The following is a 24205-nucleotide window of genomic DNA, read 5'->3' on the forward strand; positions in this document are numbered from 1 at the left end:
CAAGTCATTAGCTCAAATCAAGAGTAATTTGCTGACTTCGTAACAAAGAAAATCCTACATCATTATGTATAAATTAATCTGATGATTGATTTGATACTTGTCATTTGAGGGCAATTAAGATGCAAAATGATAGAAAGTCTTCTGATTGATTATTTTGCTGAAGACTGGGTTGGTAGTTTGGGGATGAAGATGGTAAAAGTCAGAAGGGAAAATTAATAAAATACCTATCTGAACGCAAACAGTCTCTTAGCTATAGGGAAAATGCAGAAAAGAGGTTGGTTCTTTTATAACATTTAATATAACTCATTCAACAAATAAGAGTTTCACTGAACAGTAGAGATGGAAAGATGCAGATTCCCTCCAGGGTTTAATAATCAATCTATTGTAACAAATCTTCATGCAGGCAAAAACTGATTATACAATGCAGATTTTATCTATAAAAAGTGGTTGGCATGTTAATTCACATATTTATATATATATATATATTTCACAATTTGTCTATTTCTGATTATGCATTTTGAGATCCAAAAGTAGCCATGGCTTTCTATAACATTTATACACTTGCAGAGCCCAAACATATACCTGCTGATTCATAGAAATGTCTATTAAGCAGATCACATTAACACCCAAACCAATTTCTGACAGACCCTCAGCTTGCTCTTTCTGCACTACGACAACTTTCCAGTCCTTTAAAATGCCTTTATTTAGTTTTGTAGAAATATCTTTCATTTGTATTTGGATATTAGAATGTTACATTTATATAATGCAATTTGAAATTGAAAAGAACAATAGGAGCTAAATAGTTTAACATCCATGATTTATAAATTAGAAACATAACTCAGAATTTATGCCCAAAGTCACCCAGGCAGAAGTAATGGCTTTTTAAAAATTGAATTTAATTATTTAATCTACTTAGACAATAAAGTATTAAGACATTTTTCTAGAAAGGACTTCACAATAAAATAATAGTAAAATGTAAATAACAACTTTAAAATATAAACTAGAGAAAATATATGTAAAAGTATAAAATATGGACCCTAGTAAAAGACAATATTATTTTAAATTGTGGAGTGTCATAAAATGTGCTTATTGGTTAGAGGACTATTTCAGACATTTTTCTGGGCAATAGAGAATCTGATCTAGCCAAGAACTCAGAAGTACACTGGCCTCTGGGATCTAAGCTTATTTATGAATTTATTTTTAATAGTAATTAATCTTCTACTTAAAAACATTGCCAAATATTTGTGCTTGAAGTTTATTAAATATTTACAATAGGCTGAAGCTATTTGGCATTGTTAAATATATATACACACACATATATATTTGTTAGGTAATATATATTACTTAATATATATTATAACAAATATATAACAAATTTATATATATATGTTATATATATATATAAATTTGTTAGATAACTGCTTCTGAATAATATTTCATTTGAGATGATTAATTGTTTGAGACCTGCCTGTAGACACAGGGCACTGCATTATAAATCACATCTTATTTTCATTCATAACAATGAAATGATGTTCACTTTTTAAACATGATTTATCATTTGCAGATTGTATCTGCTATCTGTGTGGGCTAGAAAAATAGATGGATTGTCTTATTAAAAATTCTTTACCTTTTGCTATTATATTCTCTGCATAGCCGGAGGAAAACCACGAACAGGGTCCCTTCTGTATCCCAATATTAAGCTGTTGAAATATGGATGGAAAAAAGGGTTATGTATGAGTTCCTTTGTTATAAGATAAGCAAAATACATGCCAGCATCTGGACTTTCAAACTATTTTGCCCAGGTATCATTTGATCTGTAATTTTTTAAGGACATCTACTTGCTATTTATATTCACTGTCTCCTTTCAGAAGCACCACTAGTAATGCCTTGAGATAAGCGTTCTTTTTTCTTTTGTTGCAGTTCCCTCCAGCTCTTGGTGATGTGTAATATCAAAGTTAAAGCAGGGTTATGAAATGTCCCTCTCACTGCCTGATGGGTCCCTATTCCCAGGCTGCTGTTGTGGAAGCTGGTTACCAGGGTCATGTGACAATGCTGGGATGGCTGCTGTAACCCTTATAGGATTACTGAGAGGAGGCTGTAAGGAAACTTAATCAAACATCAAGAGCAAATAAGATTCAGGGCTTTAAGACCAGACTTGATTCACAATCCTAGCACTGCCGGCTACTGTCTATGTGTCTTTGGAGAGTTTGCCTCTGTGAACTGCAGATTCCTTTTATGCACAGTAGGGATAAAAACAAAATACATCTGAAGGTTGAATGAGCACAGACATAACAAAAAGCTTTAGTAATTGGTAGTTATTGCTGATATTCTACATAAGGGTGGGCAAAATACATTAATCTATCTGAATCTTAGACTTGTCGTATGGAAAGTGGGGAGTGATAATAGGATTTGGGTAGAATTTTGCTGGATCTTTGATATAATGTATGTAACACAGCACAGCATCTGGGTATAATAGGCAATCAATCACTTTATTGCATCTGCCAATATTTTCTTGGCCTTTTATTTTTTAACCATCCCTGTCAATTAATAGTTACTTAGTAAACATAGTTTTAGGTTGTTCAGAGTGAATGTCTGGGTAAGTAAACAGGCAGCACAATATGTTGTTAGGTGCACAGATAACTTAGGTTCTGATCCCAGTTCTGCCCTTCACTACTCTCATGACCTTCAGAAAATATGTGCCTTCTCTGTGCCTCAAATTCTTTGCCTTTAAAATAGGGGTGCTATAGTGCTTATTTGGTCAGATTCGAATAAGAATTGAATAAATGATTATACAAAATTCACTTCAAGTAGCATCTGACAAACAGTTAAGTGCTAAGTAAGTACTTGTAAGTAAGTGCTAAGTAAGTAAGTAAATAACTATCGTTATTTCAGGAAAGAAGTTCCAAAAAATAACTCTTCAAATTCATACACACATGGATGCAGGCATGCTTTCACACTTGGATTCACTCAATCACGCATAAATGTTTCTACCTTAATTGGCCAAGGCTGAACAAGTTTACCCGATATCGAATTTAATTGAGAAATTAGTTAAAAACTATGTGTAAAGTGGATTCTGATCCTTTCTTTTTCCTTATTATAGGGAAGATGAGTATTATATTGAAGATACACCAATATATGGTAACTTAAATAACGTGGTGGCCTCAGGTAAGTTTCATTTAGTCAGAAATTAACTTACCTATAAATTAGTACACCCACCTCCTACTCAATTCCGCAAAGAATTTGAGGCAGGTTATTTTTCATCACAACCACATTTAAATACTCCAGTGATCACCATATATTCACATATATTTAACATATTCTTTTAAATCTAAAACCACACATTATAAATGCGTCATAACATTAGGTGTTAATTAACATCCTGCTTCCACATGCTCTCCACTTCACTCTAGTAGTAATGAGAATGCAGGGAGGCTCTATTCCATGAATTTTGGCACATACAGAATTCTCTGAAATGCTATTTCTAGAACAGAAAATAACCCACCCAGGGAAACAGTGCTCTGTGCAGCCTATATAAAAGCAAATCTACAGTAAAATATCTGAAGTAATGAATGCATTTTCTGGTTTTCCATGTTTTAACTCATTCTCTGCAAGTACAGAACCTAGGGCTATTTTGACAGCAAGTGGGAAGAGATCTGAGTCATCACCGAGTGGGTTATATATGTTTTTCTTAGGTGACGGGTATTCATCAATTCCCAACATGTTATTACTTAAAACATCCCAACCACCCAAAAAGAGAACACCCCAAATTCCTCAAAACAGACAACTGTGAGCAGATTCCAGAGCTGTGATGAGAGAATCCAGGAGGGTGATGCCAGCATTTAAGCTCATCCTTGCCTTGCACACACTTCAATTCCCAGCAGGAAAGCTGGAGCTGAGCTCCTGTGGATCTCTGTCTCAAACAAATGGACTGATTTGATCTGACTCTCCACATACCAAAATGATGTGGAATTCTCCTAGAGTTAGGAATGTGAGAGTTTTATAGGATTCTGTAATTTATATAATTGTAGTCTTTCTTCCATTGTCAAGTACCCTCTAATCCCTGCACTTTGAAGAATCAGGAACTGCTTTTCAGGAATGAACTATTGAAATGAATTTTCCCTCCTGTTTTGCGCCTTATGTCACCATGCATCATTTGCAATCGTACTTAAAGAGAAGAGAACACAGGCAAAAATTTAACTCATGGGATCTCTATAACATCTAAATGGTAGTTTGAGATTGTCCTGGCCTACAAATGACTGTGATTTAGTTTTTATCCCAAGTGACCTCCTCTTGACTTGTTGTTAACACTGTGAGACAAAAGACTTCACCATCTGACCTGCAGAGAACAGGTCACCTCTTTGTATCTTCATGACAAAAGACAAGTTAAATGATTCTTGTGGGTTTTACATTGATAGCTAAATGTCGTTTGGGTCATGTAGTTTTACTTGTGCCAGCATATTGTGTTTTTCCATCGTGAATCACAATCTTTTCAACTCCTAAGAACCAACGGATGAAAACTGCTATGAACAAATGAAAGCCCGACCAGAGAGATCTGTGAATGAACTGCAAGAAGCCGCCCCACCTGCACAGGTGAGTTCTGTTTTCTGCATCAGGGGTCAAGTTTAGTTTAGAGCACAGCACAGCTGCAGGTTTTAAGAGCAGAAAAGCAATGCATTCTGATGCACAACTAAAGCAGCCATTAGAAATTTTGCAGTCTGAATGTGTCAAGTTCTGGGACCTGAGCTCTAAAGGTAAACTCAAAGTCCAGTAAACACTACTCAGACCCACATTCAAACGGTCAAAATTGTGTGCAGTTACAAAGGCAATAGATTTAAATGAAAAAGCTGGTTTTCTTCTTAAGTAATCAATTAAGCTTTTTACTTTCAGATTGAAAAAATTGTGTCACAGAGATAAACATAAAAGTTGACACATGCATAATGCTCAAAGACCTAGATGTTAGTAATTTATGGGGAGGGGGGGGAAGGGGAGAGAGAGAGAGAACTTAAGTTAAAAGGTAAATTAGCTGGATGTAAAAGACCATACTTCTATTTTACAAGGCAAATGTGTATAAATTTTCAGACGAGCCCTATGTCTTTGGTCTTGCGGCAAGAGATTGACACACAGTAATTGGCAATAGGCAGGGCGATAGTTTAAACAAAAATGTATAAAAACCTCAGAAGATATGAATGGCTTTTTTTTCTACCACAATCAGCTCAACCTTCTTAGACTAACTTCAAAAGTTGTTCACAATTCTTAGCCTACCTGCTGCTAAAGTATACATTTAGTTAAAATAGTTCTTATTAATTCTTCTGTCAGATTTGTTCCTCCAACGATGTGCATTCTTGCTACTGTCTAGAATTAGCCATGGGTTCAGTATCTTCAGTGCAGTTGTTATGTGTCAGACCTGGTATTATGCCTTTATATGCATTATCTTCTCAGATTTCTATGAGGGAGGCAGCATTATTATTCCCATTCAACAGTCTTGAAAAGAATGAAACCCTTGCCCTAGAGCACTCAGGTCCTAGGTGGAGAGGCAGAATCTAAACTTAGTCCTGTCCAACAGAAAATATTCCCCTTCCTGAGATGGGTCCCATCTTGATACTTCTCAATAAGGTGGAATTTTTATCTATACAAATTCCGTACACAATCAACATTCTTGAAATTTTTATTAAGAAAGCAAGATGTGGTGAGATTTAAGCAAATGTAAAGTTGCTCTGTAATGGGCAAATCTGTCATCTATGTCCAATTAATTATAAAATGTCATTTTAGACAGAAGGTATGAAAAGACATGTTATAATATGACCAGCTAAATACATGATAACAAAAGGAACACCTCTAAAATAGGGTTAAAATATAACCACTAAATACTTCCCTTCTAAAATGTAGAGAGATTCGTAGCACCTTAGCTGTAAAAAAAACTGAGAATTTGGAACAGAAGTTACTTTTAATACATACATATTGAACAGGCCAGCTCTATTAGAGTTACATTGGGTTTTCACTAAATTGGAAATTGTGCAAAGCCTTAAAATGTCCTTAAATGCCTGCTATTTTATAAATTATAAGACTGAAGATACTCTAAGGAGATTCATTTTCATTCTATGACACCCTTCTCACAAATTTAGCTTCACAAATTAGAAGTAATTTCTTTATATTTGCACAATTCCATTTTATTAGAATGATCATTATCTTTAAAACACTGCCCAGTTTGCTACTATAATGCTTACTCTGTTGCTATAGTCCATTACAAAAGCATAAGGAATCTGTGATATTATGCATAAAGCTTGATGGGTGAAGCGTTTGTTGGAAAAGTGAAAATAAGTTTCTTGCCCTTCGAAAATAATATATACAGTTCAGAACTTGTAATTTTAGTATTTCAGTCTTCTTTTAACTAGGCAGAGTTTGATTATTAGCAAACCTAATAATAAAATGAGTCCTTGAGAATTCTCATATCCTTAAACATTTGAGGGGCACAAGTGTGAGCTTGCTCCTCTTCTCTTATCTTCATGTCAAAATCTCTCCTGTCTCTCCCTCCTATGTCAGAGACACCCTCTCTCCTTTCCAAAGCCAGTACTACTCCTTATGCTCTTGACCATTTCTTCTATTTATTTCAAGATCTTAAACATTAAATTATTTGTCTCCATTTTTTACTTTTTAAAACTATTTTGCCCTGGCTGGGTGACTCAGTTGGTTGGAGTGTCATTCTGTACACTGAAGGGTTGCAGGTTTGATTCCCAGTAAGGGCATATGACTAGGTTGGAGGGTTTGATCCCTGGTTGGGGGCATATGGGACGAAGCCAATCAATGTCTCTCTCTCACATCATCCTTTTTCTCTCTCTAAAATCAATTTTTAACAAACTATTTCTATTTACCTACCCATATGCACTAATCATCCCAATATTTAAAAACAAAACAAAACTTGAGTTCAACTTGTTTATCTCTCTAACTCCTAAACTGGTTTTTACTTTCCTTTACTATTTTCATTTCTTTCCATGGACATCCATTCTTTTACCCCTGGCTCTGTATTTTCCACCCATACACTCAACTAAAGTAACTTGGGAAACCACAGTGACTGTGCCAGGTACAATTTTTGGTTCTTTCCCAGGGTCACAGTTTTTGAACTCTGAAGCACTTGATAAAGTTGTCCAATTGTTGATCAGACATACATTATTGAAATGCTTTAAGCTATAAATGTGAAACTCAATTCAAACCACTTTAGCATAAAAGGAACATCACTGGTCACATGACAGCGAGCAGTAAGGGTGTGTTTTGCTTTTGAGATGACTGACTACAAGGGCTCTCTTTGTTTCTCTTCCCTCCCTGCTTTCTACTGTTACTGGCTTCATTCTCTTCTATTACCACAGACTCTTCCACTGAGGCTGTGTAAGCCACTGCAAGTCCCAGGTTTTCTCCCTCTCAGCTCCAGGAAACAACACATACTCTGTTCCTGTACCTGTACATCAATCCCAAACGTGCCATATAATTGGCTCTCCTGAAACCACATGTCATCTATTCTTGGGCCAACTCCTGTTGCCAGGGGATGGATGGTGTGATTGGTTCCAGCCTATATCATATGCTTAGTCCTATGCTGGCCCTGGGGTACAGTACTTTAATCTAGGACCAGGTAAAGCAGAGGACTTTCCCAAAGGAAAATGAAGAATTTATTATTTAAAAAAAGAATAAAACAAAGTGCTGGACAGACACAACAGATATCTATTCCTTCATAATACTGAGTGTCTTCTGGTTATTTCTGAACATCAGTGACATCCCCTTCTCCTTCTGTCTGGGCAAAGACAAAGGAGCTAAATGTACAAGGTGTGTACAGGGGAGCAGTGAATTGTTCCATTTGCCTGAAACACAGAATTCATGCGGTAGGAGGAGTATCAAGCATGGAAAACCTGGAATATCAGGTTATAAAATTCAAACTTTATTATATAGGCTAAAATTTTGGAGACAGGATGGTAAAAATATGAAAGTTGTGCCCTAGGAAGATAATTTGAATACAATGTACAAGCTAACTGGCAGAGGGAAGAGACTAGAGTAAAGATGCCTGTTAGGTAGCTATTGCAATTTTTCCAGAAATGATTACTTTGGGAATAGCAAGTCAGACAAAATTACCAGAGAAGTTGTAAGTAGGACCATCTTTTCTGCCCGGTAGAATATATAATATTTTAGGGATTTAGTTAATCCAATATTGCTTCTTTATCCCTGCCCTCACAAATTGATATAATTTGGCCTAATCATTAAGTAAATCCTTAATACAGAAATTTTTGGTTTACTCAGTAGCTGTCCCAAAGTTTTAGCCTGTAAATTCTAATAAGTATAATCCCACACCTTACCTTTGTACAATGGTCATAGCTTCCATATATATTATCTTTCTTTACTCAGAACACTGTGATTTAGGTACTTTCATTTTATAAGTAAGAAAATTGAGACTCAGAATAGTTTTTTTAAACAGCACAAGATGCCATGATTAGCACATTACAGAGCTGGAATTCAATCCTCAGATTTCCATCACCAAATTCAAGGTCTTGCTTTTCAGCCTATTGCTTCCCCAAGTTCCCCTAGTCTCCGGTTCTTCCTGTTCTAGTGCTGACCCAGCTCTAGACCAGAGAGAACTACCAGACCCTCTTAGATGTAAATAAATATCTCCAAGGCCAACTCAAAATAAGCTCAAAGGGACCTGAGGGGTAATCAGGAGGAAGAAAATAATAACAATGGGAAATATATTTATTGCCAAATATTAGTCATATAAGTCAACACTGTTATTTTTATATTTCTGAATCTCAAAAATGTAGAATAATTGGGGACTTTTGTGGATGCCATTAAATGACCACTTATTAAGTTACTTGGTAAGAACAACATAGGTCAAGTGCTCCCTAAGGTAAAAGCAGAATAGGGGCAGGTAAGCATTTATCTAAATGTATATATATATTTTAAATATAAGAAAGAAATAAAACTACCCAAACAAAAAATTTATGTAAGCACTGTTTTTCACTAAAAAATCTTGAGTTGACTGCTACTTTTTATCATCATTCTGACAAATTTGTCATAACCAGGTAGCTGAAGTCCAGAAAACAAGCTTCTTGCCTTTCCCAGAAGTGATCAAAGTGCAAGAATGGACCAACAATGAAAAATAAACATACCTTTCTTTTTAGGCAATCGGTGAAACGCAGATGTTTTACGCCCAACTGAATCACAACTGTGAGGGGAAGCGCAGAAAGCCCAGGAAGGAAAATACTTATTTGTCGGACAAGAATGAAGATGAGCTGCCACATGGAGCAAACACCAGCCTTTCTAAGACTAGTCTGGTGGACGCTTTCCCACCCGACAGCCAGGCAGTAGAGGAAAACATTCATGATGACCCTGTTAGACTGTTTGGATTGATTCGTGCAAACAGAGAACCTGTAAACTAGCAGGACTATGATTCAGCTCTGATTGAAGAAGATTGTGAAGGAAAACAAAATCTCTACATATGACACAGCATGATTTGACAGAGTGACAATCTCATCATTTGTTGGTGGGGTGGTGGCATACCTGCTGTCCAGGGCTTACATTCTTGGACACTGAATGTAATGTCATGAAAATTAGTTATTTGAATTAGTTATTTGCATTCACTTTTAAAATGTCTAAAGGTAAAATGTAAAATAAAATTGCGTTTGTAAATTGAGCTTGCTGATGTTGCAACTTCACGGATAATACTCAGTGAAGTTAAAAAAGATATTTCAAGCATTAAGTGTGCTCTGGAACATATTGGAAGAAGAATAAAAGTCAATTTTTAATGAAGGGGGAATAGAATGATTGTAATGGCATAATCAATAAAATAAAAAAATAGATTAAAAAAAGAAGTACAAATAGGTAGTTACAGAAGAGCCTTGGGGATATAAAGTACAGTATAGGAAATGGAGCAGTAAAGGAACCTATGCATGACCCACGGACATGAACAGTGGTGTGGGGCTTATCCAAGGGATTGGAAGGTGCTGGGTGAAGGGGGACAAAGGGAGAAAAACTGGGACAACTGTTATAACACAAACAATAAAATATAATTTGAAAAAAAACAAAAAACAAAAAAAAAACAATTTCACTTTTCTAACCAAGGTGAAACACCCTAAAATTGGGAGAAATTTTTTTTAATTGAATTTATTGGGGTAACATTGGTAATAAAATTACATAAGTTTCAGGTGTACAATTCTATAAAGCATCATCTGTATATTGTATTGGGTTCATCACACCAAGTCAAATCTCCTTCCATCTCCATTTATCCCCTTTACCCTCTTCTACCTCCCTCTACCAACGGTTCCCTCTGGTGAACACCACACTGTTGTCTATGTCTATGAGGATTGTTTTAATCCCTTCATTTTTTTACCTGGCCCCCAAACCCCCACCCCTCAACAGCTCTCGGTCTGTTTTCTGTCTCATGAGTTTGTTTATATTTTGTTCATTAGATTCCACATGTAAGTGAAATCATACACTATTTGTCTTTCTCTGACTGACTTATTTAACTTCACACAATACTCTCCAGGTTCATCCATGTTGTCACAAAAGGTAAGATTTCCTTCTTTTTTTTTTTTTACAGCTGAGTAGTATTTCACTGTGTAACTGTATTACATCTTTTTTATTCGCTTATCTGCTGATGGGCACTGGTACTGCTTCCAGATCTTGACTATTGTAAATAATGCTGCAATGAACATAGGGGTGAATATGCTCTATCAAATCAGTGTTGTGGGTTTCTTCAGATATAGTCCCAGAAGTGGAATCACTGGGTCATAAGGTAAAAGAAATTTCTGATTGGACGGCATGGGAGACATTCAAGTATATTCCTAAGAGAAGTGGAGTAATCTTCTTAAGAAGTTTTTTTTCCAAATAGAAATATATGTATTTGTTTTAGAAATTATTCTAAAATTAATGCATGTTTCTTGTAACAATAAACAACTATCTCAAAAAATTTAGAAATTCCACTAGCCAGAAAGAATGACTATGAGCAGCATCCCATATATCCTTCTAAATATTTTTCTGGGCACGCCCATATGCATTTATTAATTATTTTTTTAAACAAAAAGGGAGTAATTACTATATACATGTCATTTAATATTTTTTCACTTAACAATATATTGTAAATTTATTTTCACTGTAATTTTTAATTATAACATAATACAGTTATATATTTTAATTTTAATGCTTGCATACCATCTCATTGATGAATATTTCTGAATTTACTTAAATAATTTTCTAGCACATTTAGCTAATTTCCAACTTCTATTTTTTTCTTTTACAAATGACATTGTAATGAGAATGCATCTCCACATGATTGGTTGTCTGACTTCTCACATAGGAAAGGAATTGCTGCTTCAAAGGAATTGCTGCTTCATACATACTCAATATGTATACTCATACATATTGAGTATACTCATACTCAATATGAGTATACATATTGTGAATCTTTACAGAATACATTACTGAAAGTTCAACAGTTTGGTCAAAGTATGTGTCCAACTTAAATTCTGATAATGCTCCCAAATATTCCTCTGAAAAGTTTTTTTTTCTGTTATCTTTCTCCATTTGGAGTAAGAATTTAACTGGGTCTCACATCATCACTGACCAAGATAAATGGGCCCTCAGTCCTGCCCTCTGGCCAGAGCTTAGTAGATTTTATCTATTCTTTCTTCAATTCTTATAAAGATTTTATTTATCTTTAGAGAGGAAGGGAAGGAGAGAGAAGGAGAGAAATATCAATGTATGGTTGCCTCTCATGGGTCCCCTGCTGGGAACTGAACTGCAACGCAGGCATGTGCCCTGACTGGGAATTGAACCATAATCGCGTGGTTCACAGGCCCCTGCTCAATCCAGTGAGCTACACCAGCCAGGGCTTCTTTTTCTTTCTTCAATTCTTTACTGAGCTCGCACTGTAATTTAGGCATGAAGTTAGATACTGGTATACAATAATGAAGAGGAAAACAGAGACCCTGCCCCCATGGAATTTATAGTCCAGTAGAAAAGATGAGTGTCAGGTTAACAAAAAAATGTAGCTACTAGTACTTAAAAATACTATTAAGAAAATAGAAGAATGAGAAATAATGGAAAAAGGCACTTCCGAAGAGGAAAATTTAACTTTGAGAAATGAGGAATGAAAATGAATCAACCATGTAAAGAGAGGAAGGAAGGGCACATTGTATAAGAATTCTATCCACATATAGAAATGCCTATTTTGGTCAATAATTATTCTATTATGAATCTGTATAAAATTAAATGCTAATAATTTAAAGTAAAATATTTAAAATTGTCCACAATGTCATAGGATATTTAAATATAGTAATATTTAAGGGCAAAAGAAAAGGAATCACGTTTCTGATTCCAGGGAAAAACCAAAAACACCACAAGAAATAGAATTAATAATTAATTAATAATTACTCATTGACCTTAAGTTTTACTTTCAAATTACAATAAAACTTTTGCTGTCATATGTTTATATTAATTTACATTTCTGTATATACCATGGTTCAGTGAAAATAAAGTTTTATTGTATTTTTGGCAGTTCTTTTTTTCTATAACTATTTTACATCATTCACTTACATTGTTTACCTAGCCTCCAAAGATAAACTTTTTGCTTCTGGTTTATGTCATTTAAATTCTACTCAATAACAGTTTGAGTTTTATGCATCAAGTATATCTGATGAGTGATAATTGAGAAAGTTTTTAACTACAAATTTAAATTCTATAATAGATATAAGGCTATTCAAGTTGTCTATTCCCTTTAAAGTAAACTTTAGTACTTTGTGCCTTTCAAAGAATTTTTTCTGTCACCCAAGTTGATACATTTATTGGTATAAAGCTGTTCAAAATATTTTCATTTTATCCTTTAAATATTTGCAGAATCTGTAGTGACCTCAACCCTCTGATACTGGCAATTTACTTCTATATTTCCTGATCTATCCAGTTTTACCAATTGTATTGATTTTCTCAAAGAACCGGTTATCATTTGTTGCATCCACCAACGTGAGAGACAAATTGTCAGAAACTTTCAGGATTCAGAGATGTTATTTTATTGGCCAAAGTTTTAACCTGCGCAGGGGCGGACCCTCAGAGTGTCCGGAGACACGGTGCTCATAAGAGCTGCAAACGAGAGCTGCTCTAGCGCTTACAGCTAAGTCTTTTTATAGACGTGAGCAAGCAAGCATTGTATAGAAGCAAATGTGGCTGTTAGCTACTGGCTACCCGGGTGGTGCAACATGACCTAAGCTTTCTGGGTTTTGAGTAATGGAAACATTTTAATCTAGACACTTGAACACCTGTTCAGTCCTCTACTTGTTCAACCCCATTGGTTTTGTAGTTCCGCCTTCTCCACTCCCTATGTTCTTTCTTAATTTCCTTGTGGTTTCTGCCTCCAGGCCAAATCTCTTTAAGGCAGTCCCTATTTTAACCTCTATTTTTCTGGTTTCAACATTGTTCACATGATTTTTCTATTGTTTTATATTTGGTTTCATTGAATTGTCCTCTGACCAACATCATATTTTTCTTCTGCTTCTTATGTTTCATTTTTAAATTTTTTTAGCTTCTTAAGGTAGAAGCTGAGGTTATTAACATGAGACTTTTTTCTTGTCTAAAATAATCATTTAGTTTCATGATTTTTCCTTTTTAAAGTGATTATTCTAATTCTCCAAGATGGCCAAGGAATAAGTGGAAGCTACACTAACTTCCAGGATTAATCTAGAATTACAACTAAATTACAGAAAAGTCATCCTGAACAACCAAGACTAAAAAGTCACTTTGTCGGAACAGGAATGATAGGTTATAGAGGAGGTGCGAGAGGGCTGGCTGGGTGTCCACAGGCAGCAGCCGAAGTTCCAGAAAGATATTTCAGAAGCCAGGGGGTTCCCACTGAGAAGTGCGGGGTCTGGTCCCCAACTTGGGCTCCCCAGCCTACAGCACCAGAGCAGAATGAAACACAGATAGCATCTAGCTCTGAAAAGCAGCTGGGTTTCTCTCTGCCAGAGAGAGATGGCTGGAGATGCAGAGAACCTATTAAAGGGCCAAAGCACAAAATTTCATTTGTAGCCACTTACCCTGGGCTCTGGGAGTGGGAGGGCAGAGTAGACTAGAGATGATTGAAGACAGTCTGTAGTTGGTAGCTCTGGGAAAAGAACTGAGGGAACAGCCACCATGATCTCTGTGCTGCATCATTCCCCATAGTGCAGAAGCTGTCTTTCTCAGGCAGAGCCCTCCTTTCCAAGTGGCTGATGCCTTAGGGGAAGCAATAGCTCTGCCCACAGGAATTAATCTGCCCCGCCCTGTGAAGTTGAAACTGTGCTGCTAATCACAGCCTGATTAGTTTAACAGCTAATCAGCTTAACAGCCAATTAGCTTAACAACTAAGGTGGAAAATACAAAGAGGCAGCCAAAATGGGAAGACACAAAAAAGAGGCCCCAGATGAAAGAATAAGAGAATTCTTCAGAACTAGATGAAATGGAGGCAAGCAATTTATTAGATAGAGTGGTTAGGGTAATGATTATAAGATTACTCAACAATATGAAAAAAGACATAGAAACCATAAAAAAGGACCAGTCAGAAATAAAGAATATAATATCTGAAATAAAATACTGGAAGGAATAAGCAGAAGGTTAGATGAAGCAGAGGATTGAATCAGTACTGAGGTAGTAGTACTTATATCTGATGAAATAGACTTTAAAACCAAGGCTATACTAAGAGACAAAGAACACTACATAATTATAAAGGGAACAATCCAATAAGAGGATATAACCCTAGTAAACATTTATGCACCAAACATAGGAGCACCTAAATATGTAAAGCTAATCTTGATGGATGTAAAAGAAGAGATTGACTGAAATACAGTCATAGTTGGGCTTTTTAACACCCCATTGACTTCAATGAATAGATCTTCCAGGCAGATAATCAACACGGAGACAGTGGCCTTAAATGATACACAAGATCAAATGAATTTAACTAATATCTTAAGAGCATTTCACCCCAAAGGAGCAGAATATACATACTTTTCAAGTGCATATGGAATGCTTTCAAGGATAGACTACATGCTAGGACACAAAACAAGTGTCTTATAGATTTAAGAATACTCAAATACTATATTATAATACTCTATAAATTTAAGAATACTCAAATCGTATCAGGTATCTTCTCTGCTCACAATGCTATGAAACTCAAAATCAGTCACAAGAAGAACACTGAAAAACACACACAGATATGGAAGCTAAATAACATGCTATTAAACAATGAATGGGTCAACAATAAGATCAAGGAAGAAATAAAAAGATATCTTGAAACAAATGAAAAGAGGATACAAAAATCCAAAATCTGTGGTAAACTAGGAAACCAATCCTAAGAGTGAAATTTATATTATTACAGACCTATATCAAAAAAAAAAACAAGGAAACGCTGAAACAAACAATCTAACTTCAATTTCCAAAAAAGAAAATTGAAAAAGAACAACAAACAAAGCCCAAAGTGAGTAGAAGGAAAGAAGTAATACAGATCAGAACAGAAATAAATGAAATAGAGTAAAAAAAACAATAAAAAAGAACAATGAATCCAAGAGCTGGTTCTCTGAAAAGATAAACAGAATGACAAACATGTAACCAGACTCACCAAGAAAAATATGTGAAGTACACTAATAAATAAAACGAGACATGAAAGAGGTAAAATAAGAACTGACACCAGAGAAATACAAAGGATTTTAAGAAAATATTATGAACAACTATATGGCAACAAACTGGACAACCTGGATAAAACTGATAAATTCCTAGAAACATACAATCATCCAAAACTAAATCAGGAATAATCAGAGAATCAGAATAGATAGATTACACCTATTTAAATTGAAGCAGTCATCAAAAAACTCCCAACAAACAAAAGCTCTGGACCAGATGGCCTTACAAGTGAATTTCACCAAACATTCCAAGAACTAACATCTCTCCTTCTCAAACTATTTTAGAAAATCCAACAGGAGGGAAGGCTCCCAAACTCATTTTACAAGGTCAGCATTATCCTAATTCCAAGACCATACAAAACCACTACAAAGAAAGAAAATTATAGGCCAATATCCCTGATGAACATTGGTGCTAAACTCCTCAACAAAATATTAGGAAATGGAATACAGAAATGCATCAAAAAGACCATATACCATGACCAAGTGTGATTTATTCCAGAAATGCAATGTTGGTACAAATTTCACAAATCAATAAATGTGATTCACCACACAAACAAAATGAAGGATAAAAAGCACATGATCAAATCAATAGATACAGTAAAAGCTTTTGTTAAAATCCAGTACTCATTTATAACAAAAACTCTCAGAAAAATAGTAAAAGAGGGAACATACCTAAACCCAATAAAGGCCATATATGACAAACCCACCGCCAGCATCATACTCAACAAGCAAAAACTACAAGTGTTCCTCATAAGATCAGAAACAAGACAGGTATGTCTGCTTTCACCTCTCTTATTCAACATACTACTGGAAGTCCTAAACATAGCAATCAGACAAGAAGAAGAAATAAAGTCATCCAAATTGGAAAGGAAGAAGTAAAACTGTCTTTATTTAAGATGACATAATAAAGTACATTGGGAATCCCAAAGATTCCACCAAGAAACCACTGGAACTGTTAAATGAATTCAGCAAAGTAACAGGATACAAAATTACATCCAGAAAACAGTTGCATTCTTATATGCCAGTAATGAACAGAAAAAGAAATTAAGAAAACAATCTCATTCACAATTGCCTCAAAAAGAATGAAATACCTAGGAATAAACTTAACCAAGGATGTAAAATACTTCTACTTGGAAAATTATAACACATGAAAAAAATTGAAGAAGATACAAAAGAGTAAAAGCATATACAGTCGTCATGAATAGGAAGAATTAACATAATTAAAATGTTCATACTACCCAAAGCAATAAAAATTTTAATGCAATTCCTATCAAGATTCCAATGACATATTTCACAGAACAGGAACAAATATTTCAAAAACTTATGTGGAACCACAAAAGGACCCACATAGCAACAGAGATCCTGACAAAGAAGAACAAAACTGGAGAAATCATGCTAGCTAATATCAAACTATACTATAAGGCCATAGTAATCAAAACTGCATGTTACTTGCATTAAAAAAGACATAGATCAATGGAATAGAATAGAGAGCCCAGAAATAAACCCACACCTTTGTAGTCAATTAATATTGGACAGAGGAAGCAAACACATAAAATGGGCTAAAGACAGTTTTTCAATAAATGGTGTTGGAAACATTGGACAGATACATCCTGGAAACATTGGACAGATACATCCAGAAAAATGAAACTAAACCACCTCCTCACACAAGAATGAATTCTAAATGAATCAAAAACTTAAATGTTAGACCCAAAATTATAAAAATTCTAGAAGAAAACATAGGCAACAAAATCTCGGACATTGTTTGTAGAAATTATTTATTGGATATATCTCCCCAGGCAAGGAAAACAAAAGGAAAAAATAAAGAAATGGAACTACATCAAACTAAAAATCTTTGCACATCAGTGGAAATCATCAACAAAATAAAAAGACAACCCAGAGAATGGGAAAACATATCCACTGATACATCTGCTAAACAGTTAATATCCAAAATTTATAAAGTACTTACAAAACACAACACATACACATAAACCAAGCAACCCAATTAAAAAATGAGCAAAGGACCTGAATAGACACTACTCTAAAGAGAGCATACAGATGGCTAATAGGCATATAAAAAGATACTCAACCTCACTAATCATCAGCGAAATGCAAATAAAACCACAAGATACCATCTCACACCTGTCAGAATGACTATCATCAGTAAATCAACAAACAAGTGCTGGTGAAGATGTGGAGAAAGGGGAATGCTTTTGCACTGTTGGTGGGAACAAAGACTGGTAAAGCCGCTGTGGAAAGCAGTATGGAGATAGCTCAAAAAAATTAAAAATTGATCTGCCTTTTGGCCTAGCAATTCCACTTCTGGGAATATATCTGAAGGAAGTCATAAAACTAATTTGAAAGAATATAAGCACCCCTATGTTCATTGCAGTGTTAATTAGCATTGTCAATATGGAAGCAGCCCAAGTGTCCATCAATAGATGAATGGATAAAACAGCTATGGAACATTTACACAATAGAATTCTACTCAGCCATAAAAAAGAAGAAAATTTTACACTTTGCAACAGTATGGATGGAACTAGAGAACATTATGCTAAGTGAAATAAGCCAGTCAGATAAAGACAAATACCATGATTTCACTTATATGTGGAATCTAATACACAAACTGAACTAACAAGCAAAAGAGAGACGGAGTCATGGATGCAGAGCAGATGACAGGTAGTGGGGCAGGGGGAGGGATTGGGTAAAAAGGAAAAAGGATTCATGGACATGGACAATGTTGTGGTGATTGCTGGGGGGAGTGGTATAAGGAGACTAAATGGTAATAGAAAAAATGCAATAATTAAATTAAAAAGTAAATTGTAAAAAACAAAAATAAAATAAATTGTGTTGAAGGTTTTTTGAATCTAAAAAGATAACAGAACCATTCATGACTTCTAATGAAATCCCAAGCCAAAACCCAGGTTTGAGTCCTCCTGGATATTTCAGCACAGGAAGCCGTGACGTCCCTGAGTTTGGGTGCTCTGAGCCCTATAGCTGGGTTCTGAAACACTTTTTAATAATCCTATGGCTATTAGTAGCAAGGTTTAAAATCAATGAATTTAAGACATTTGCTTTAAAAATCCAATTATGAAACAATACTTAGAATTATCTGTACTATTAATCAATTGCTCCATAAGAAGAAAAATACAATGAAAGGACAAGTAATGAATCATGAAAGGGTTTCCTTTAACCTTCCTTTTACTATCCCATCCACGGTCTCTGAGAAGCTGCTGTGCTCTTTGTCTTTTCTAGGACTTTATCAGAGAACACAGCCTCTCTGCCTGACTATATTAGAAAACCTGTGTTTATGCTAAATGTTCTTGATTACCTGTTGTCGTATTTTAACATGTCTTTTGGAATTCAGAGAGTCTGATAAATATTGTCTCAGAATCCTATCAATCCCTTTCAGGTAATTTCAAATAAATTGTCTTCCTATTTTATGGAGCGGTTTCTCAAGGTAAGGTGTGGTTGAGAAATATTATAAGTACCCTATTTACTGGCATATTTGGGAATGGAACTTGAAATTTTTTAAATTTTCAGTCTTGTGGCCTAGACTCTTTGGCTTTATTTAATTGTCTCAACCAAATTCAATAATGAAATTCTTAGTAACCATAATGCCTGACACAAAGAAAAATACTCACTGAATAGTAGTTCCAAAAATGTCTTTTACAGACAGTTCTAATTTTGATTTTACTGAAACAATACGTAATTGCAAAGATGTGAAGCCATGTTATAAAGACACACCTGGTGCCCTGGCTGGTGTAGCTCAGTGGATTGAGTGCAGGCCTGCAAACCAAAATATTGTGGTTCAATTCCCAGTCACGGCACATGCCTGGGTTGCAGGCCAGTTGAGAGGCAAGCACACATTGATATTTCTCTCCCTCTCTCCTTCACTTCCCCTCTAAAGATAAATAAATAAATAAATAATTTTTTAAAAGACATACCTGGGGACGAGAGAGATGCTGAGGACCAAACCATGTGCCTGCTCCGAAGTCTCAGTCTTCCTCTCTCTTGCTTAAGCTGTTGTATAGTCTGTGTGCCACAAATCCTTTAAGAGAAACATGTACTGAGATGCTTTCTACCAGCTTCATGTGATAGAAAAAAGTGAAAATACATTATAATGACAGGTCCACCCACCCCATGTGCTTCACCTCAGGGCCACCTGAAAACGAGTTTTGCCTCTTAGAACATAGATAATAATTTGACAATAATTATTTACTTACCTACTTTAAAATACTTAATTTAAATCAAATTTTATCATTTTTTAACAATCTAACTATAAGAATAACAAATTCAGGCACAGCAAATGACATTATCAACTGGTCACTACCAATCCTAGGAATAACTGTAAGTCACCTGCAAGACTAAAAAAGTAACTTTGATTTTTGAAATGCATGTGTGTTTATACACTTCCCATCTTAAGACAGCTGATTATTATAGATATAGAAGTCATACCTTATTCCTCTAAATTTAAAAATTAAAGGCAGCAAAGCTATATTATTAGCCTATACATAAGTGCTAATTTATAGTCTCATTTTTAATTGCATATGAACTGAAAGTTTTAGCATAAAGATATTGGGCTATAATTTTATAATTATGTAACAACATATATTTTTACTAGTATATATACTTGTATACATATGCAAATTTCATAAGATTCCAAATAAGAGATTCTAACCTTCTCTATTGGACAGTTCTTTCTGAATTTTCTCTCCTGATTTGTCCCTGGTTATTACTCCAGGCCTCGGTGTCAGTATGATGAGTCCTACATGACATGTTTTGTTGTAAATTTTGGCATGAAGACCTCCTGGCTAGATGCCACATCTCCCAATGCAGGTTCCTAGAATGAGATGGCTAGTGCCTCTTGGGAATCCTAATAGGAGACAGGTTCTGAATAAGACCATGGATCTGGAGGCTTTGTATTCAGGTAGACTTTTGCTTTGAAGTGTCTGTTCCTGTGTGTTTTGGTGGCACTGCTGTTGGCTGTTGAAATCATTTTGGTGGATAAGATGGGTGCAGTTCAGGAGGAATATGAATAAGGAAAAAGAGAGGGAGAGTGCAGATGGACAAGCCTACAGGAATCACTGTGCACCACTGCTCCTTCTACAGGCTTCCAACTGATGGGAAAAAGCCTTGCTGTTATGACATGGCATGATTATGAGATTTGCATTTAAGCTGCATCTCACCCAGTGATATAATATTGGACCCTTTAAAAATGCAAGGCAACCAGAATTTGGCATAAGGCAATCAATGATTGATGTGCTAGTGGACTTAAATAATATATCTAAAATAAAATAGAATTCATATGCACTGAGTAAAGCAGCCCTCTGCATTGATTTCTAACCTGCATGAGACACATGCCCTGAATAAGAACTAAACCTTGGAAGACAGTGAGTAGCTTTTGGGGTGAGGTTAGCAAGATTGCTTCATGATACAGCTCATTTTATTTCATATTCGTGACTTTGCTTAAAGTGATCCATCTCACCAGACCAGAAAAATTTTATCCTTTAATGATGACCTGGGGTTATCTGAAACATAAATATATATGTACACACACACGCACACACCCCCGAAGCACAGGGAATCACCAGGTACATAGCTGAGGATAAAGTCCCCCCAGACACTTCATTCTTTTCTTTATTTATCAATGTCGACATCTTTGTAAAAGTTGATTGCAATAAAGTGAAAAAAATCAAATACATTCTTAAATATATTTATATTAACAAACTATGTTAATATAGACAAAAGAATGAAGATGACCACTTTTAGGCTTAGGACATCCTCCTGCTGCATGGTGGCTCTGAGAAACGCTACTGACCCTGTAGCAGCTGTTTGAGTGCATTTTTTAACTGCTGTCCATTCTCAGTTGCAGGCTCACTCCTGGTCGCCCTGGAAATGTGCTTGTATTTTACTGCTGTCATGGAAGGTTTTTTTTGTTTTTTGTTTTTTGCCTTAAAAGATGGGAGTTGCTGTGAGTCTTGTTCTGAACAGAGCCCTGACATTGCATCCATGGTAGTTGAAAGGGAAACACAAGAGCTCCCACGTTACATTAACTAGTAAATCAGAAAGAGAAGGCAGGGGGTTTTCATTCTGTTCTTAAACACAAAATCCAGAGCACAAGGTCTTTGGAAATTCCATGGGGAGGAAGTAGTTTAAAGCATGAAATTGCCAAAGAAATTACTTGGCCGCAGCTCCCGATGATGTCAGGACATTTTCCCACCATGTACATATTGTTTAGCACTTTGTTTACAGTTCCCGAGACCAGGCATCCTCCCCTCAGATCACTGTCTGGTAGGACCCCCTGACAGGGGACAGTGGGGCGAGGAGCGGGGCAAGCTGGCACAGGGTCTGGCGTAGGCCTGTGATGAAACACCCAGAAGACAACAAAACATCAGGTATGAGCGAATAGCAATTCTTGACAGATTTAGTCCCATTATTTGAAAAATATTAATCGCCAATATTGACTAATGTATTTACTTTGTCAGTCTGGGTAACAGAGGGGTAAGCATTTTAAAAATAAATGTTGGGCTCAGAGGGGTCAAGTAATTTATCTAAGATGGACAGATCTAGGTGTTGTCAAGTTAGAAACTAGGAAACCTGAAATAATCTCAGATGGAGAACCAAAGTCAACGTTGTACAATGCACCAACAGATCTGTGCCTTCCAAGCAAAGCAACAAGCTCCAACATTTTTTTCTGTTTACTTCTTAAACTCTTCTGCTTGGGCAGCTGCCTTCTACACAGCCTCTCCCTCAACAGAGCCCATAATGTTCACTCAGCAGGCATGGCCTTCTTTATCCAGAAGCCCCAGGAGAACAGCACACCAGGGTGCTGTCCATGCTCATGGTAAGCTAGGTTTGATCACACCACCACCATCAGCCTAACATCTGCATTTTTCTTTGTGTAGCTCATGAACACCCATATGGCCTTATGCAGAGCCATGTTCCAGCACTGCTCTCTTGCCTTAGGCACCGTAAAACTCCAACTCTCCTTCCATCCTGGGGTCCCCAGAGCTGCAAATCCAGTTCCTCCTGAAGTCCACACTGATCAGTCCAGTCAGGACGCATCTGTGTGCAGAAATCTGGAGTCCACCCCACCTCACATTCTTCTTCCTTGAAAGCCACACTCCTTTTGTGTCCCATTAATTACATCTTTAGCTGAGCCTATTCGACTTTACAACTCAAATATCTCCATGGATTTGACTTATATTTCAAGCGCTTATGCATTAAGTCTCACCCTCAGGCAAATAAGAATCCATTTAGCCTAACAGTAGGTGTCCAGAAAAAGACCCAGCATTTGGCCTGTGTTATCTCAAGTTGAACCCTCAGTGTTAACATTTATTGAGTGCCCTTTATCCCTCCAAGTAAGATACTAGATGTAGGGATTTTTTTCTAGAGATGTAGAGGCAGGTCATGCAGGTTCATGCTAACTTTGACCAAATCTTTCTCAGCAGCTTTAGGGGGAGCCTCAATGAACATCACCCCACTTCACAGATCTAAAAGCAAAGCCTCTGTGAAGCATGCACCATGCCCAAGGCCACACAGCAAATGAATAGAAAAGTCGATTTCAAATCCATGGGTTTCTGACTCCAACCCCACAACCCTCTACGCTGTGAGCAGAAGATGCAGCAAAGGAAATGAAAGAGTGATGGGAAGGGAACGTAACCAGAAAAGGAAAGGGATTGTGAGCCTAATTTTACAAGACACAGGGGTCTCTAGTCACTTCATGGGGAGTAAAGAAGTGGGAATCACTATTTAAATTGTTTCAGCATATGAATGGAGAATGGATTGTCGGACAAAATGTATTGAGACACCAAAAGAAAAATCTGATTTTTCACTAGGTGCTGAACTCCAGCACTGACCCTTCACTCACCCAGGTCTGGCTGTCAAAGGGGGAGTTTGTGTTCTGGGCCCATGGATACTAAATGCCATAAACTATTTTTCCCCTATAGAAAATGCTTTTCTTTATCAAACAAAAAGGGCTACTCATAGAATCCATCTTCAGAAATCAGCCAATATGGACTCATGCAGAATCCTAAAGGACAAACTAAATTCTGGGTACAAAGTGAAACTGAACAGTAAATCTGTGCTTGTGGTAGCACCTATCCTAAAGGTATGGAACGTTCTAGAATCATCCACATGTAACATAACTCTGACACAAAAACACTGGCTTCCTTCACCATGACTGACCAAGAACCAAAATAGGCATAGCAGGGTAAGAATCTGAAACACTGAAAAACACCTCACCAAGTCAAAATTTCAGAAATCCCCTTTGATGTAAAAAGACCCATTTACTAGATACACTTTCCTCTATTACACACACCATACACCTCTCTTCACTCCTGAACACTCCCTGGAAAATAAGAATAACAACAACAATAATATTAATATGAAGAAGAAATTTAAAATACACACACATACAGAATGTCTAACAAAACACCCTATTTTAAATGAAATCCTCCTCATCATCCTAATGGCGGCAAAGGTTCTAAAAGAAAATACACATTAAATGTTTGACAGTAGTCATAGGAGTT

At 36.1% G+C, this 24205-nt stretch overlaps 1 protein-coding gene across 2 annotated transcripts in view; it reads left to right on the forward strand.

Annotated features, from left to right (window-relative positions):
* LOC119051921 (T-cell receptor-associated transmembrane adapter 1) overlaps positions 1-9667 on the forward strand; it is a 33089-nt gene extending 23422 nt beyond the window's left edge. For both annotated transcript variants that reach the window (XM_037148886.2, XM_037148885.2), the window contains exons 4-6: positions 3101-3165; positions 4502-4590; positions 9156-9667. In XM_037148886.2, coding sequence (XP_037004781.2) covers positions 3101-3165; positions 4502-4590; positions 9156-9413 — 412 coding nt within the window. In that variant the 3' untranslated portion in view covers positions 9414-9667. The remainder of the gene's footprint in view (positions 1-3100; positions 3166-4501; positions 4591-9155) is intronic.
* Positions 9668-24205: the final 14538 nt, after the last annotated feature.

This window comes from Artibeus jamaicensis, unplaced genomic scaffold, assembly GCF_021234435.1.
Source record: "Artibeus jamaicensis isolate MK-2021 breed Jamaican fruit bat unplaced genomic scaffold, CSHL_Jam_final contig_3126, whole genome shotgun sequence".
Taxonomy (NCBI): Eukaryota; Metazoa; Chordata; class Mammalia; order Chiroptera; family Phyllostomidae; genus Artibeus; species Artibeus jamaicensis.